The sequence below is a fragment of the Saimiri boliviensis genome, chromosome 7 (genome assembly GCF_048565385.1).
Source record: "Saimiri boliviensis isolate mSaiBol1 chromosome 7, mSaiBol1.pri, whole genome shotgun sequence".
Lineage (NCBI taxonomy): Eukaryota > Metazoa > Chordata > Mammalia > Primates > Cebidae > Saimiri > Saimiri boliviensis.
Genome location: NC_133455.1, coordinates 95,734,708 through 95,749,662, shown reverse-complemented (window position 1 = coordinate 95,749,662; position 14,955 = coordinate 95,734,708). Strand labels below are relative to the sequence as shown.

The 14,955-nt window shown below is 36.7% G+C and overlaps 1 protein-coding gene across 16 annotated transcripts in view; it reads left to right on the top strand.

Annotated features, from left to right (window-relative positions):
- Positions 1 to 7,453, top strand: part of KIF21A (kinesin family member 21A) — a 155,408-nt gene extending 147,955 nt beyond the window's left edge. For all 16 annotated transcript variants that reach the window (XM_074403063.1, XM_074403071.1, XM_074403070.1 and 13 more), the window contains 2 exons: positions 408 to 607; positions 6,173 to 7,453. In XM_074403063.1, the coding sequence (XP_074259164.1) occupies positions 408 to 607; positions 6,173 to 6,266 (294 nt within the window). In that variant the 3' untranslated portion in view covers positions 6,267 to 7,453. The remainder of the gene's footprint in view (positions 1 to 407; positions 608 to 6,172) is intronic.
- The last annotated feature ends 7,502 nt before the right edge of the window (positions 7,454 to 14,955 follow it).

Sequence of the window (14,955 nt, the reverse complement as noted above, 5' to 3'; positions counted from 1 at the left end):
GTTGAAACTAGTGATATTATGGGCCAGTCCTTATAGTTCACATACCAGGTTGCAGTTTTCAAACTTGCTTTATTTTATACATTGTAGAGAAAGGTAAGCTATTTACTGTCCATGAAGAGGATGTGATGCTGGAAAATTCTATAAACTTTCAGGGTCTTTTACATTCTGTAGATTATTAATATAATAACCCTTAAATACTGTTAACAATGATGAAAATTAGTGAGGCAAGTTGGGAAGCAAATTACACATTTATTTCTTTAAATCACTAAGAGTGATTGCAAAAAAAATAAACTTTCTCCAGGCAATTCCAAATATTAAGTTATGGCAATAAAATATTTTTCAGTTTGTGTGAAAATGTCAGTTTGGAAGCTCCCTTTAAGCTGCCAATTTTACTTTTTTTCTTTTAGCAAGTTCCAAATGCACATAAGGATTGGGTCTGTGCCCTGGGAGTGGTGCCAGATCACCCAGTTTTGCTCAGTGGCTGCAGAGGGGGCATTTTGAAAGTCTGGAACATGGACACTTTTATGCCAGTTGGAGAGATGAAGGGTCATGATAGTCCTATCAATGCCATATGTGTTAATTCCACCCACATTTTTACTGCAGCTGAGTAAGTTTTCATATATGGTTTTTCTCTATATTGGTTGTTTGTGTTTAGATTTAACGAATTTGTTGTAAATATCTGGAAACATTGAATTGAACAAAATCCTTTTAATCATTCTAATGTCCGTTTTAAGATGTCTTATTTACATTTTCTGATGTACACTGTAGGCTCTGAATTTAGATACCCCAGGTTACAGGACAATGCTGGTTCCTTGATGACTTTGACTTTTAGAAAATAATGACTAATTTTTAGAGTTTTATTTTCAGAAAGGCAATAAAATTGCCATTCTTCATATTTAGAACAAATATTTTAAAACTCTCTGTGCTTCCTCCTCCGTTTAAAGTGTAAGTACATAATAATAACATATGCTTCCTCCCGCTTGTGGATGGCTGGATTGATTGACTCATTTGTTCATTCACCATGAATCTCCTAAGTGTTGTGCATTGTTCCAGACTCCTGGGAATAGAGCAGTGAACAAAACAGATTCGAGCCCCAGTTTATATTCTTAAGAGAAGAAATGAAAAATACATTAAGTAGAATGTGTTAGACGGTGACAAGTGCAGTGGTGAAAAATAAAAGAGAGAAAGGAGATGGGATTTTCTTAGGGCAGGGCTTACAGAATAGGGTGGTCAGTGATGGCCTCATGGAGAAAGTGGCATTTAAGATACTTGAAAGAGGTAGAAAGATGTTGTAATTGTAAAATGTCATTATATATAAATGACATTATATATAGTACACACATATATATGTGTATATATGTACTTTGGAAAGGAAAGCCTATGTATTATAATGTTAGGTGTAGTTCTCATTCAAATAAAATGTAATTTCTTAAGAATATCTACCTAAAACACCTCCCAATTTTGTTTTGTGTACTGTTTATATCTGTTTAATTTGAGCACTGCCTATGCATGAACAACCTGATTTTATTTTGAAGCCTCTACTTTATTTCTGTGTCATTTCTTTTTATTTGTGCTGTTTCTATTAAATCTCTCTTTTCATTTAGATTTATTTTTGTCTTTAAGGTGCATCAGAGCCAGTTTACTTTGTTTTTCTAAGGTGCTTTTGTTTGATGCTTCATTGATGCAGTTTCCAAGATGCATTACTTTCTGAAAAGTCACCACTTTTGCTTATTTCCTTGAAAACTGGTTATGTCCTTGAAAATTTACTGGATATAACAATACTATTCAAAGCTGTGGGACACCCAATACAAGACTTAGTATTGCGTATCAGTGGGGCCTGGGGATTGATATATAATGCAATTGTACTTACTTATCTTCCATGACATGGTCTCAGTTTTGAAGAGCTAAACATTTTTTATTAACTTTTATTTTAGGTTCAGGGGCACATGTGCAGTTTTTTTATATGGGTAAACTTTTGTCACCGGTGTTTGTCTTTCAGATTATTTCATTATCCAGGTACTAAGCCTAGTACCCAATAGTTATTTTTTCTGCTCCTCTCTCTCCTCCCAACTCCACCCTCAAGTAGGCCTCAGTGTCCGTTGTTCCCTTTTTTGTATCTATGAGTCCTTATTATTTAGCTCCCATTTATAAGTGAGAACATGTGATATTTGGTTTTCTGTTCCTGTATTAGTTTGCTAAGAATAATGGCCAACAGCTTGATCCATGTTCTCACAAAATACATAATCTCATTTATATTTATGGTTGCATAGTAGTCCATGGTATATATGTACCACATTTTCTTTATTCAGTCTGTCATTGATGGGCATTTAGGTTGATTCCATGTCTTTGCTATTATGAATAGTGCTGTGATAAACATTTGTGTACATGTGACTTTATGGTAGAATGATTTATATTTCTCTGGTATACTCCCAGTAAGGAGATTGCTGAGTAAAATGGTAGTTCTGTTTTTAGCTCTTTGAGAAATTGCCACACTGCTTCCACACTAGTTGAACTGCTTTACACTCCCACCAACAGTATAGAAATATTCCCTTTTTTCCACAATCTTGTTGATATCTGTCATGTTTTGACTTCTTAATAGTAGCCATTTTGACTGGTGTGAGATGGTATCTCGTTGTAGTTTTGATTTGCATTTCTCTAATATTGAGCTTTTTTCATTATGCTAATTAGCCACCTGTATGTCTGCTTTAGAAAAGAGTCTGTTCATGTCCTTTGCCTACTTTTTAATGGGGTCGTTTGTTTTTTTCCTTGTAAATTTGTTTAAGTTCCTAAGATGCTGGATATTAGATCTTTGTCAGAGTCAAAGTTTGCAAATATTTTCTCCCCTTCTGTAGGTTGTCTGTTTACTCTGTTGATATTTTATTTTGCTGTGCAGATGAAGAGCTAAACTTTTTCTCAGCTTTCTCAGGATATATCAGATGCAAATCTATCTACTACATATTTTCAAAATCACAAGATATTTAGCCAAGAAAATCAGGACTGATAAAAAAATTAGTTCTATTTAAAATAGCCAAGAAAATCAGAAGGACTTTTAAAAAATTAGTTATATTTATTTGTTATTTAATAAATATTTAGTGCTTGCTATGTGAGAGGCATTGCTCTAAGTACTTTGTAGACATTAACTCATTTAGTGCTTAAAATAACTCTAGAAGTTAAGTATTATTATAATCTCTATTTTACAAGTAGGAGAACCGAGGCCCTTTATAACTTATATAGGTAATTTCATCATACCTGTTATTTCTGGATCTGATATTATTGATTTTTCTCATAATTACTGGTCTCATTTTCTTTTTATGTCAAGTAGTATTTTATTAAATGTTAGACATTGTAATATTTTGAGTGTTTTAATTTTGTTGTTCCTTGTATTCCTTTAAAGAACAACAGGTTTTGTTTATCAGGCAATTAAGTTACTTGTGGTTCAGTTTTATGTTTTTAACGCTTGTTTTTAACCTCTGTTAGGTAGGTCTAGAGTAGCCATTACTTAAGGTTAGTTGGCTCTGTTATGAAAGTTTAACTCTTCCTGCAGTTCTGCTGAATGTCCGAGGTGTTCAGTGATATCTTTTGATTATACCTGTTCAGAACTTGAGTATCTCATAGCCCTGTATGAACTATGGGAACTTTTCAATATATAGCACCCTGGTAGCTGTTTGTTGTCTGACCTAATAGTTATGCTCTACTCATGTACAATTTAGCATTCAGAGACTTTAGGGGACCCCATGTAGATTTGCGGAGTTCTTTCTCTGCATAGAACTTTCCTCTTCTCTGCTTGGTCTTTCTGGATTCCAACACACTTTCTGGATTTTGTTTTCTGTCTCTTCAACTAAGTGCTTCTGTGGTTCTCTGGGTTTCCTCTCCCTGTGCTGTGGTGTGGAAGACGTTTCCAGGCAGAGAGCTGGGGCTATCACACAGTTAATCTTTGTTTCCCTTTTGTCCAGGATCACAGCCTCCCACTGCCTGTTGCCCAGTGTCTGAAAACCGCTGCTCCATAAATGTCAAGTTTTCTCTTTGTTTACAATAGGAGGATTAACCTGGTGTGAGTTACTCTGCCATGGATAGTAGCAGAGTTTTAATCATCTCAAGCTTATCCAAAATGGAACTCCTTATCTTTTCAAGAAACCTGCTAATTCTGCAATCTTCTCCATCACAGTTGATGGCTTCTCTGTCATTTTCTGTGCTCAGGCCAGAACCTTCCATTCCTCCGCTTCTTTTGTACTCCATATCTAATCCATCATCAAGTCCTATTAGTCTTACCTTTAATTTATATTTAGAATCTAACTGCTTCTTACCACATCTTTTACTGCTTCACCAGATTTAATGATCATCAACTCTTGGATTACTATATAAGCTTCTAAACAAAGTCCTTTGCTCATATGTATTCTACACGTAACACAAAATCTAGAATAACCCTTTAAAAGCCTAAGTTAGATCAAATCCCTTCTCTATTCAAAACCCTACAGTGGTCCTCCATTTCACTTGGAGTTGAGTCTATACTTGATCTTGCCCTCTGCACATCTGTGATCTCCCTTCCTTATCATCTGGTCCCCTCTGGCTTGTTACTTTTCTTGCAACCCCAATAACCTCTTTGCTGGTCCTTGCAGCATTCAAAAGTCACTCCTGCCTGAGGGCATTTGCCCTGGCTGCTCTCTTAGCCTGAAATGTTTTTCTCTCAAAGATTCTGACCCTCCAAGTCTTTCTTCCTCAGTAAGAGTATCCTGGCCATTGTATTTAAAATTGTAATATCTTCTGTCACCCAGCACTTCTGGTCCCCTTTGCTGTGCTCTCCCTCCACTTTTTTCCCCTGTGGCACTAATCACATTCTAATATACTGTATAGTTTAATCACTTATTATGGTTTATTGTCTGTCTCCTTTTGCTAGAATATATAATCTACAAAGGCAAAAGGTTTGAGCTTTTAAATTTTATTATTATTTTTTAAAAAAGCGTATCCCAAGCATGCTTGGCATGTAACATGTTCTGAGTAAACATTTGTTGAGTAAATGGTTGAATGAATAAATGGAATGCTGGAATGGCTGGATAAATGAAAATATTCCATTGCTGTTATCAATGTATGTGTGTTATGTGGGATGGTGAGAAGATAACTGATTAAAATCTGGAAAGCCTGGGTTCTAGTAAAGCTCTCTCCTTTGCTGTGTTGCATTGGCACTCCACTAAACCTTTCTTCCCTTGGAAAGGAATACATAATCTCTGAAGTGCATTTTAACTATTACATTCTTTGGAAACTGCTTCTTATTTTGACTTTGGGTTAATCAGGAAATTGGAAAAAGAAACATTTCTTTAAGCCCTGAGAGATACGTTAAGAAATGTGATTGTCTAATGACTAGTTCCCAGTATTCACCTGCTAGGGCAACAGAAACATGTTTTCTCAGAAATACTTTTTTCCCCTTTTTAAAAAAAATTTCAATTTCAATTAACAATAACTGTGTGTATTTATGGTGCATCAGAATCACTTTTAATCTTCTACACTCTGTGCTAGGTGGAGTATTAGTGTGTTTATCAATAGCTTCTTGCTTTTTCTGTAGGCCTATTTGCTAAATTTAACCAAATATAATTCTTCATGACTTTGCCAGATTCACTAACTCCCTAGAAACCGTGCCCCAGCCTCCTCCTTTCCTGGAAGCCTCACTGTGACCTTCAGGCTGTTATGCCTGCAGACTTCTGACACTATTTCAAATCACATACTGTTTTTTTAAATAATGAGTGCAGATCCAGTGTTAAAGAGATAGGGCTCTGGAACAAGACTGCCTGGATTCACATCTCAGCTCTGTCACTTACTTTATGATCTGGGCCTCAGTTAGCTCTGTTTGTGAGAATATATAACCTACAAAGGCAAAAGGGAGTCATAGCAGTAACTATTGCTAATGGGAGTTAAAGGGAATTAAACGTGTTAACATATATAAAGGGCACATGTTAACAATGCCTGACTCATAGTAAGCCTTTGATAATATGAGCTGTTACCATTATTAAGGTATATGTTTGCTGTGCATACAAGACAATGCATATTTGTACTTGCATTTCTTGAAGATCTATGTAGGAAATTTTTCCATGAAAAGTAATTATAAGAGCTATTCCTTTATCTTTCTGCCCTTGTTCTCATATATTCATGTTTTATTTTATTTTATTTTATTTTTTTGCAGTGATCGAACTGTGAGAATTTGGAAGGCTCGCAATTTGCAAGATGGTCAGATCTCTGACACAGGAGATCTGGGGGAAGATATTGCCAGTAATTAAACATGAATGAAAATAAGTTGTAAACTGAATGCTGTGATAATACACTGTATGTTCTTTATGGAAAATGTTGTCCTGCACTTGCTAGGCAAAAACTTATGAATGGGATTAACTGGAAAATACATTTGAATTCAACTGTTGACTATAAATGATATTCCCATAAAATTGTATACTATTCTGTGTGCTTAGTTTTATGATCAACCAGTAGATATATATCCTACAATTGATATATTGCTTTATTCGCACTTTTATTGTGGCTGAATTTTTGTGCCTATCTATAAAACACACCTTCAAATTATTTGAATTATAAGATACCTGCTTTTGTGACAGTCAGAAAACACACTTGGAATACAATGCAACCCACCGTTAACTCATTCATATAATCTATTCAAGTGATTTATGTATTTAAACATATTGAAAACATTAGTCAAATTGTGGTTTGCTTGTCAGATATTTATATCAGTCTATAGAGGGTTCCCAAATTTCAAAGCTGTTTTAATGTAATGGAAAAAAATAAGACATGAGAATATTATTGATGAATTTTCATAAGGTGGAATTGACCTTAATCTACTAACAGAGAAGGGTAAACAGTTTGTGTTAAATGTTGGCATTTGCTTGTATTGACCAAAGTTTTGCAGCTCTACTACATTCTGTGCTCAGGACTAAAATGCTGTTAAATTGTTGGTTTTGTTTTTTTAGTGTTGTGCATATATTCTGTGATGGGAATTGTTGATGTCCTAACAGAAATATATTTTGATCTATTTTCCTATGGATTGTTTCTATTATCACCATTTAATTTTGTTTTTATTTAATAGTAGTATTTCCTTCCCTTTTATCTAATTTTTTATATGCTGCTAAATATATTTTAAATACACTATGTTTGCAAACCTTGGTAGCTATGATGAGAACTATTACCATCTGTGGTGGGAAAAGCTATGTAAATAGGTAGATTGTATAGAGAGACTATCTTGTGTTGTGCCTGTATGAATTTTTAAAAGCTGTTAATTGGATTTTGCAAAAGGATGTATAATATTTCTTTTGGCTCAGTATATTAATTTGTAAATTAAGTTTAATTTTTATGTAGATGCTATAACATTTGAAAATATTGTCTTATGTGATTTTTCCCCGTGAAAATATTTGCTTGTAAATGAAAACTTAGCTAGGGCCTAAATAAACATGTTGCTATGAAATTATTTTTACTTTATTGTTCTTTTTCCAAATTGCAAGAGAATGGCCAGTATTTATAAAATTTTGTTTTATCGTTGTGTGATAGAAGAAAAGGCATGTTTTTGGTTATCTGGCAATCCCATATGCACTCCTTTCTTTGCTTACTAATGTGAAATATTCTTGAGGATTTTAAATAGTAACCTAATCTTGATGAACCATAGAAACTCATTATTTAAAGCAATTGAGTTCAACTATGTAATTTAGGAATTTGAACATGAATGATAAAACAAAACAAAAAATTCCCATAAACATTAAGACAGTGGTGACCTTGTTTCTAGAGAAGAGAAGGGGTGGCTGGTGACTGGCAGGTGTCAGAGCAGGTGAGGTGGGAGGGTAGGGTGGATGCTTCTGGGGTCCTTGCAATGCTGTAGCTTTTGACCTGGGTCCTAAACAAAAGCACCCACTTTCTACATACATGTTAAACTGTACATATATTTCTCTATCCTCTTTTATGTATGTGTTCTATGTTTCATAGCAAAATAATTTTTGCAAAATGTTAAGGAAGAGATTTTCCTATAAGAACAAAACTCAGCTCTTTTGTAATTTTGCTTCCTTCCCTGAAAGAAGGTACCATGCCAAGATCCGAAAGAGACTTCAAGGCTATTTTAATTTCAAGTCTCTTGCAGCATTTCTTTTTTGCAGGACTATTGCTCAATAACTCATGAATTTGATAATTGACTTATTCAAGAGATATTCAGTGAGCATACACATTGTCAACTATTGGAGATGAAAAAATAACAACACTGAGATGACACTTGCTGTCTGAGAAGAGTGAGATAATAAAACCAGCATTCACCTAACAGCTTGGTAAGTGCTCAGATAAAGTCCAGGGTGCCTTAGCACCTGTTAGAGGTATCCAAACTTAACTGCAAATCCAATGAGAGGTCCTGACCACTGTGTTTCTTTGTTCAAAATACAAAGTTCATTGTCTAATTTTACCTTTTAAAATGCTGGAGGCTCAGTTAGTGTGAATCTGATATAAGAATTTAAAAGAATATGTGAAAGAGGCAGCCTTCTTTAAAAAATTTACATTTTAAAACATGTTAACCCCTAAAGATCCTATTCGGAAAGGTTGAAATAACTCTTAAAGCTGTTAAAATAGTGCCTGTAAAAATTAAAATGGATTACACTATGTATTAAATACATGTTTTGTTTCCCCATACACACAGAATAACCTCTTCTTTCCTTTTTTTAGAAGATATGTTTCTGGTTTTAAATTCAAATCTCTAAAATTTAGCTAAGAAATAATTACAAGATTTTGCATATTAATTTAGCTATACCTTACAGGTTCACATTAATTATTTAACTCTCAGGTGATGTGGAGTCTTTCATAAAAATTTAAATTAAAATCATCAACAAGGAGCAACTTGTTTCATGCTGCTATTTGCTACTTTTCCAAGTGTTTCCCATACCTTAACTCAAAGTGATTTCAAATTCTGATTTACCCTCTAATGGGTTATTTTTCGCCTATGTTATTGGGGATTTTATTTGCTAATGAGGGAGATTTTATATTTATAAATTATAAATACAAAATGTACAGATTGCTGTGTGAGCATCAGTATACAAAAATTAAGAGTTGTCTATTCTTTTAGTTTTTAACCATAGCAAGATGCTTAAGCACTTTCAAAATTAAAATACGCTGCCATTAATTTCTCCTTTTATTTTTTAATATTTTGATGAGGATAATAATTGTAATAGCCAACATTTATTGAACATTTACTTTCCCCTTTTGTTTGACTGGACATCCCCTAAAGTAGGAGAAACTAAAATGCCATCTCCCAAGTTTGGACATGTTTAATTTTGAATAAATAGTATGCAGCCTAGAATTGATGATGAAATTTAGTAAAACATATTGTGGGGGTTTCTGCCAAACAGATAAAAATAGTGATAAATGTCTTTTAGGCCGGGCGCAGTGGCTCACGCCTGTAATCCCAGCACTTTGGGAGGCCGAGGCGGATCACGAGGTCAAGAGATCGAGACCATTCTGGCCAACATGGTGAAACCCCGTCTCTGTTAAAAATACAAAAATTAGCTGGGCGTGGTGGTACGCGCCTGTAATCCCAGCTACTCAGGAGGCTGAGGCAGGAGAATTGCTTGAACCCAGGAGGCGGAGGTTGCGGTGAGCCGAGATTGTGCCATTGCACTCCAGCCTGCTGCCTGGCGACAAAGTGAGACTGTCTCAAACAAACAAACAAAACAAAACAAAAAACAAATATAATGTCTTTTATATGATATATGGTAGATAATATGATTCCAAAACATTTATAATATGCTTTAGTGCATGTTAGATTTAGGAAAAGCAAAGACTACATTTCCCAGACTTGCTTCCAACTGTGTCCCACACTTACCTGCCTTCCACCAAACATATAAATCCAGAGAAGAAGTAGAGCGAGGAGGAGTCAGTGTTTCTGTAGCACAATTTTAGAGGCATTTTTTTCCCAGTGGCAACAGTGACAGTGTCCCAGCTGGCTACTAGCTGTGGGTGTTGAGAGATCAGGAATAAGAGGATCTTATTGTCGGCACCCAGCTGAGCTGCTGGTCTTAGAGTCCACAGGGGAGAGGGGCAGTGGCTCCCTAGTTCCCCATCATCCTTACTGTGGTGGAAGCACTAATCTGATAGGCTAATTCTGGGAGATAACTGAGCACTTGCTTCTCCAGTCCTAGATATTTTGTGAGTGCCCACTTTCGTATGCTAAATTCCTTTCTGCTTAAACCAGCTGCAGTGTTTTTTGTATTTGCAATTGAAGTTTAAAAGAGATACTATCCCTTTTTATTGGTGACCTGTGTTTTAAAATATTTCTTCCATTTATTTTTTACAGACTCTAGTTTAGTTCTCAAAAATGATCATTGTCTTTTCTTATTAATCTATCCAGTTGTTTTCACTTTGAAATCAATACTTTTCAGTTGTCTGGAGTCTTCCTATGTTGGAATAGAATCCTGTTAAGTACTATGATTCTTTATGAAAGTTACTGTCTTTGCTCTTCTCTGGCAGGTCTATGTTCCAAAGACCCCAGGAATTATTCTGTTTTGTCCTTCATCTGCAAGTTGCTCAGTTCTACTTAGGTGTGCTCTGCTGTGCTTTTTTTTTTTTTTTTTTTTTTTCCTACTTATAGTTCTGTCTACCCTGAGTGGTCAGGGCTGGCTGGTGGTAGGAGCATAGTACTCTACTCTGATAGGCTTGCAATTTACGACCAATTGTCAGTCCTTTATTGATACCTGGGGAAATCCCTTATGCTCTTCCTTGTCTCTCAATCTGTAGGTGTCAGGCTTCTCTAGTATGTGTAGCTGCTTGAGAGTTCTGATTGGCCCGCAAGACTTTGCACACCTCTCAGGACAGCAGGCATTCAGAGATGCTGCCGTTATTAAAGGCATCCACAGTGCTGCCATCTCTGACTACCCTATTAGACAGGCTCCTCGGGCTTTTGGTCCTGTCCAGTGTTTTATTCAGGAGAGCTGGAATGTAGAGATCATAGATACATTTTCATGCTTCCTCACTCACGGCAACCATTTAATGCGATCACTGAAAAATATGCAACAAATAAAAACTGAGTGATAGGAAACCTAATATCGGTTAGGACTGCATTCACCTGCATGTACTAGGAACCTGACTAGGGTGTGTGTTATCTTCTGACTGGGCTACTAGACAGTTTTTATAATTAGAAGTCTCTGCCAGAGGTTGGCAACTAGGGGTATCTTCTACAAGCCTCCTCAGGAAAGAAAGGAAGTGGCTGAGAAAGTTAGTAATGTAATTTTCAGTTGCTTTGGCCATTGACTGAAGGATCCTAAAATAGGTTTGGTGCAAAAGTAATTGCAGTTTTGGACAATGAATTTTAAATCATGATAACTAAACGCAAACATATATTAATTCAAAAAAATAGAAACCATTACATCAACACATTTTTGCCAATGAGAAATAAGTTTGTTTATTCCTGTAGCATAAAAGTCCGTGGTTTGGGATTCAACAAACTCTTGGAAAGCATTTTCTCCATTCTGCTGCTTGTGGAAGGGTTTTCCCTGCAAAAAGTTGTTGAGATGCTTGAAGAAATGGTATTTGGTTGGTGAGAGGTCAGTGAATATGGTGGATGAGGCAAAACGTCATAGCCCAATTCTTTCAACTTTTGAAGTATTGGTTATGTGATATGTGGTTGGGCATTATCGTGGAGAATTGGGTCCTTTCTGTTGACCGTTCTGGCTGTAGGCACTGCAGTTTTTGGTGTATCTCCTTGATTTGCTGAGCATACTTATCAGATGTAATGGTTTTGCCAGGATTCAGAAAGCTGTCGTGCATCAGACCAACAGCAGACCACCAAACAGTGACCATGACCCTTTTCTGGTGCAAGTTTGGCTTTGGAAAGTGCTATGGAGCTTCTTCTCAGTCCATCACTGAGCTGGTCATTGCCATTTGTCATATAAAATCCACTTTTCAACACATATCACAATCTGATCGAGAAATGGTTCATTATTGTTGCGTAGAATAAGAGGAGACAGCATTTCAAAACAATGATTTTTAAATTTTTGCTAAGCTCATGAGGCACCCATATATCAAGCTCTTTCACCTTTCCAGCATGCTTCAAATTCCCAATGACCACAGAATGGTTGACATTAAGTTCTTTGGCAACTTCCTGTAGTTGTTAAGAGGATTGGCTTTGATGATTGCTCTCAGTTGGTGGTTGCCAACTTCTGATGGCTCGCCACTATGCTCCTTATCTTTAAGGCTCTCGTCTCCTTTGCAAAACTCCTTGAACCACCACTGCCCTGTATGTTCATTAGTAATTCCTGGGCCAAATGTGTTGCTGATGTTGTGAGTTGTCTCTGCTGCTTTACAATCCCATTTTGAACTTGAATAAGAAAATCACTCAAATTTACTTCTTGTCTGCCATCATTTCCATAGTCTGAAATAAGCATAAGGTAAAGAGCAAGTAATAAGTCATTAGCAAAAAACATAAAGTGAGAAATGCCCATTAAAATGGTGTGTAACATAACCACATTTATTTAAGAATGTATTCCAATATCACATGCACACTACAACAATACAAAAACCACAGTTCCTTTTGCCCTTACCTAATACTTACCTTCTTGTCTGAGGAGAGCCATATCCCAATCTATTCTAGAAGGTCTATTCCCTAGACCTTCCTTTCCTATCTTTTTTTTCCTTTCTTTTACTCTTTGGAAAGAGTTGTGTTGATTGCTGTCATAGAATCCTCCACAGAGGAAAAAAGACTCCATGAGAATTATCCTGCCACATGGGGTGGGGGAGATTTTAATTGTTTGAGACAGCTCAGTGCCAACTGAGGGATCAGGAGGACTCTGTAGTATATGTGGCAAAGATGTCTAATTTCTCCCTCTACCAATCCTCCTTTTCCTTTTAATCATAGAAGGCTTGGGATTCTAGCTGAGCACCTGCTGCTCAGCCAGAGATTACATTTCCCACCTGATCCTGTAGTTGATCATGACTGTGTACTATTGTTCTGATGATGGGATTTATGTGGAAGTAATGTATGCAACCTCTGCTCCTACTTTTTTTTTTTTTCAATAAAGAAGTGCTGGCCGAGCATGGTGGCTCGTGCCTATAATCCCAGAACTTTGGGAGACCGAGGCGGGTGGATCAGAAGGTCAGGAGATCGAGACCATCCTGGACAACATGATGAAAATCTGTCTCTACTAAAGTACACAAAACTAGCCAGGCATGACAGCATGCACCTGTAGTCCTAGCTACTCAGGAGGCTGTGGCAGGAGAATCACTTGAACCCAGGAGTCGGAGGTTGCAGTGAGTTGAGATTGTGCCACTGCATTCCAGCCTGGCAATAGAGTGAGATTCCATCTCAAAAAAAAAAAAAAAAAAGCAGTGCTTGCCCTTCACTTTCTCTTTCCCTTTCGCACTGACAGGGATATGGAAGTGGTGATGATGAACCTGCCGCCGCAATGCAGATGAGGACAGCATTTGGCTGATGCTAGAACAACGTGATAGAAGGAACCTAAGACCCTGTGTGGTCTGGTGAAACAGAAATTCCTCCCTGTCCTGGAGGAATCAAACTTGGAAGGTCAGCAAAGCTTTTTTCTGTAAAGGGCCAAATAACAAATCATTCAGGCTTCGTAGGTCACGTATGGTCCCTGTCACACGTTCTTATTTTTACAACCATTTCAATATGTAAAGACCATTCCCACCCTGAGGCCTGTACAGAAACAGGTTGGCACCAGATTTGGCTCACAGGTTACAAATTTGTTGATTCCTGCTCTGGGTAAAGTTACATGAGAGAGAGATAACATCCATCTTTTCTGAGCCACTGAATTTTAAGATCCTTTGTTACAGCAGTCGAACAAATATGGCATATAGCCATGTAGTTAATGATTTATAACAAAATATTTTCTAGGAATGATTTTCTGCAGAGAGGGAATGGATCCCTCCTGTACCGCACAACCCAGACATATAAAGGATCCCTTGTCTTCAGAGCTGTCATGTACCGCACAACTCACGGAGGTACCACTCACTTTTCAGACGTTATACATTTATACATCTGTTACAAGTTTAAGGCAGGTGGCAGTAAATCATTTTATACTAAAAGATACGAAAATACAATGACAAATTTTTAGCGTATGGAAGTAAACTGTGTATTCAGAAAGGCAGTTTTGCTGAGCAGTAGTGCCCAGGGCTGGCAGAAGGCAGCTCTGAGAGTGAACTCTTTGATCTCCATTGCCTGAGGTTAAAACAGTCCCCATTAAATAACGTTAGCTAAAAAATAATGAATTTCTTCCCTTAAAAATGTAAGTTGCTTAGGAAACTCTGCTTCATGTAATTTTTAATTAGAAATTCCACATTTTAAATACCACAATATTTTATGTCATAGATGCCTCTTTAAAAATAAATTTTCATGATGAGACCCTGTCTCTAAAAAATAAAAACAAGCAATTTTAAAAGCTAGTTACTTAAACTGAAGAATATGGACAAGATATACTAACCATTTCTCTAGGACTAATCACCCATTATTCCATGAATTATAGAAATTTCTGTTAAGAATGTTGCTTAGTAGAGATTTTCCTATGTTATCTCTGTGGTCTTAGTAGGTGGCAAAGGCAGCCATTTGGGCAGGGCACCGTAAAGGCATGACCTTCATCATTTACACCAAGACATTAAGACACCCACCACAAGTGTGTATCTGGATAATGTGCAATGGCTGCGCTGGCTTGCTTTCTCCACTCACACCTGATTGCGAAACATGGAATGAAATCCAAGTATAAATGAAATCCAAGAGACAGGACCCAAGTCTGGATTTAGTAGCCATTTGCCAACTTTTTGGATCTCTTAGCACCTTTGAACAACTTTCTGTGTTAGGGGTATGTTCACTTTATGAATTCTGCGTCTCACTCCAAATGTCCGTTGCTGACTTCCCCACCTCAGGGTGGTGGATGACTTAGACTCAGCCTATTAAAGCTACAGGCAACAGACTTTGAATTGGAAGCTAGTGAC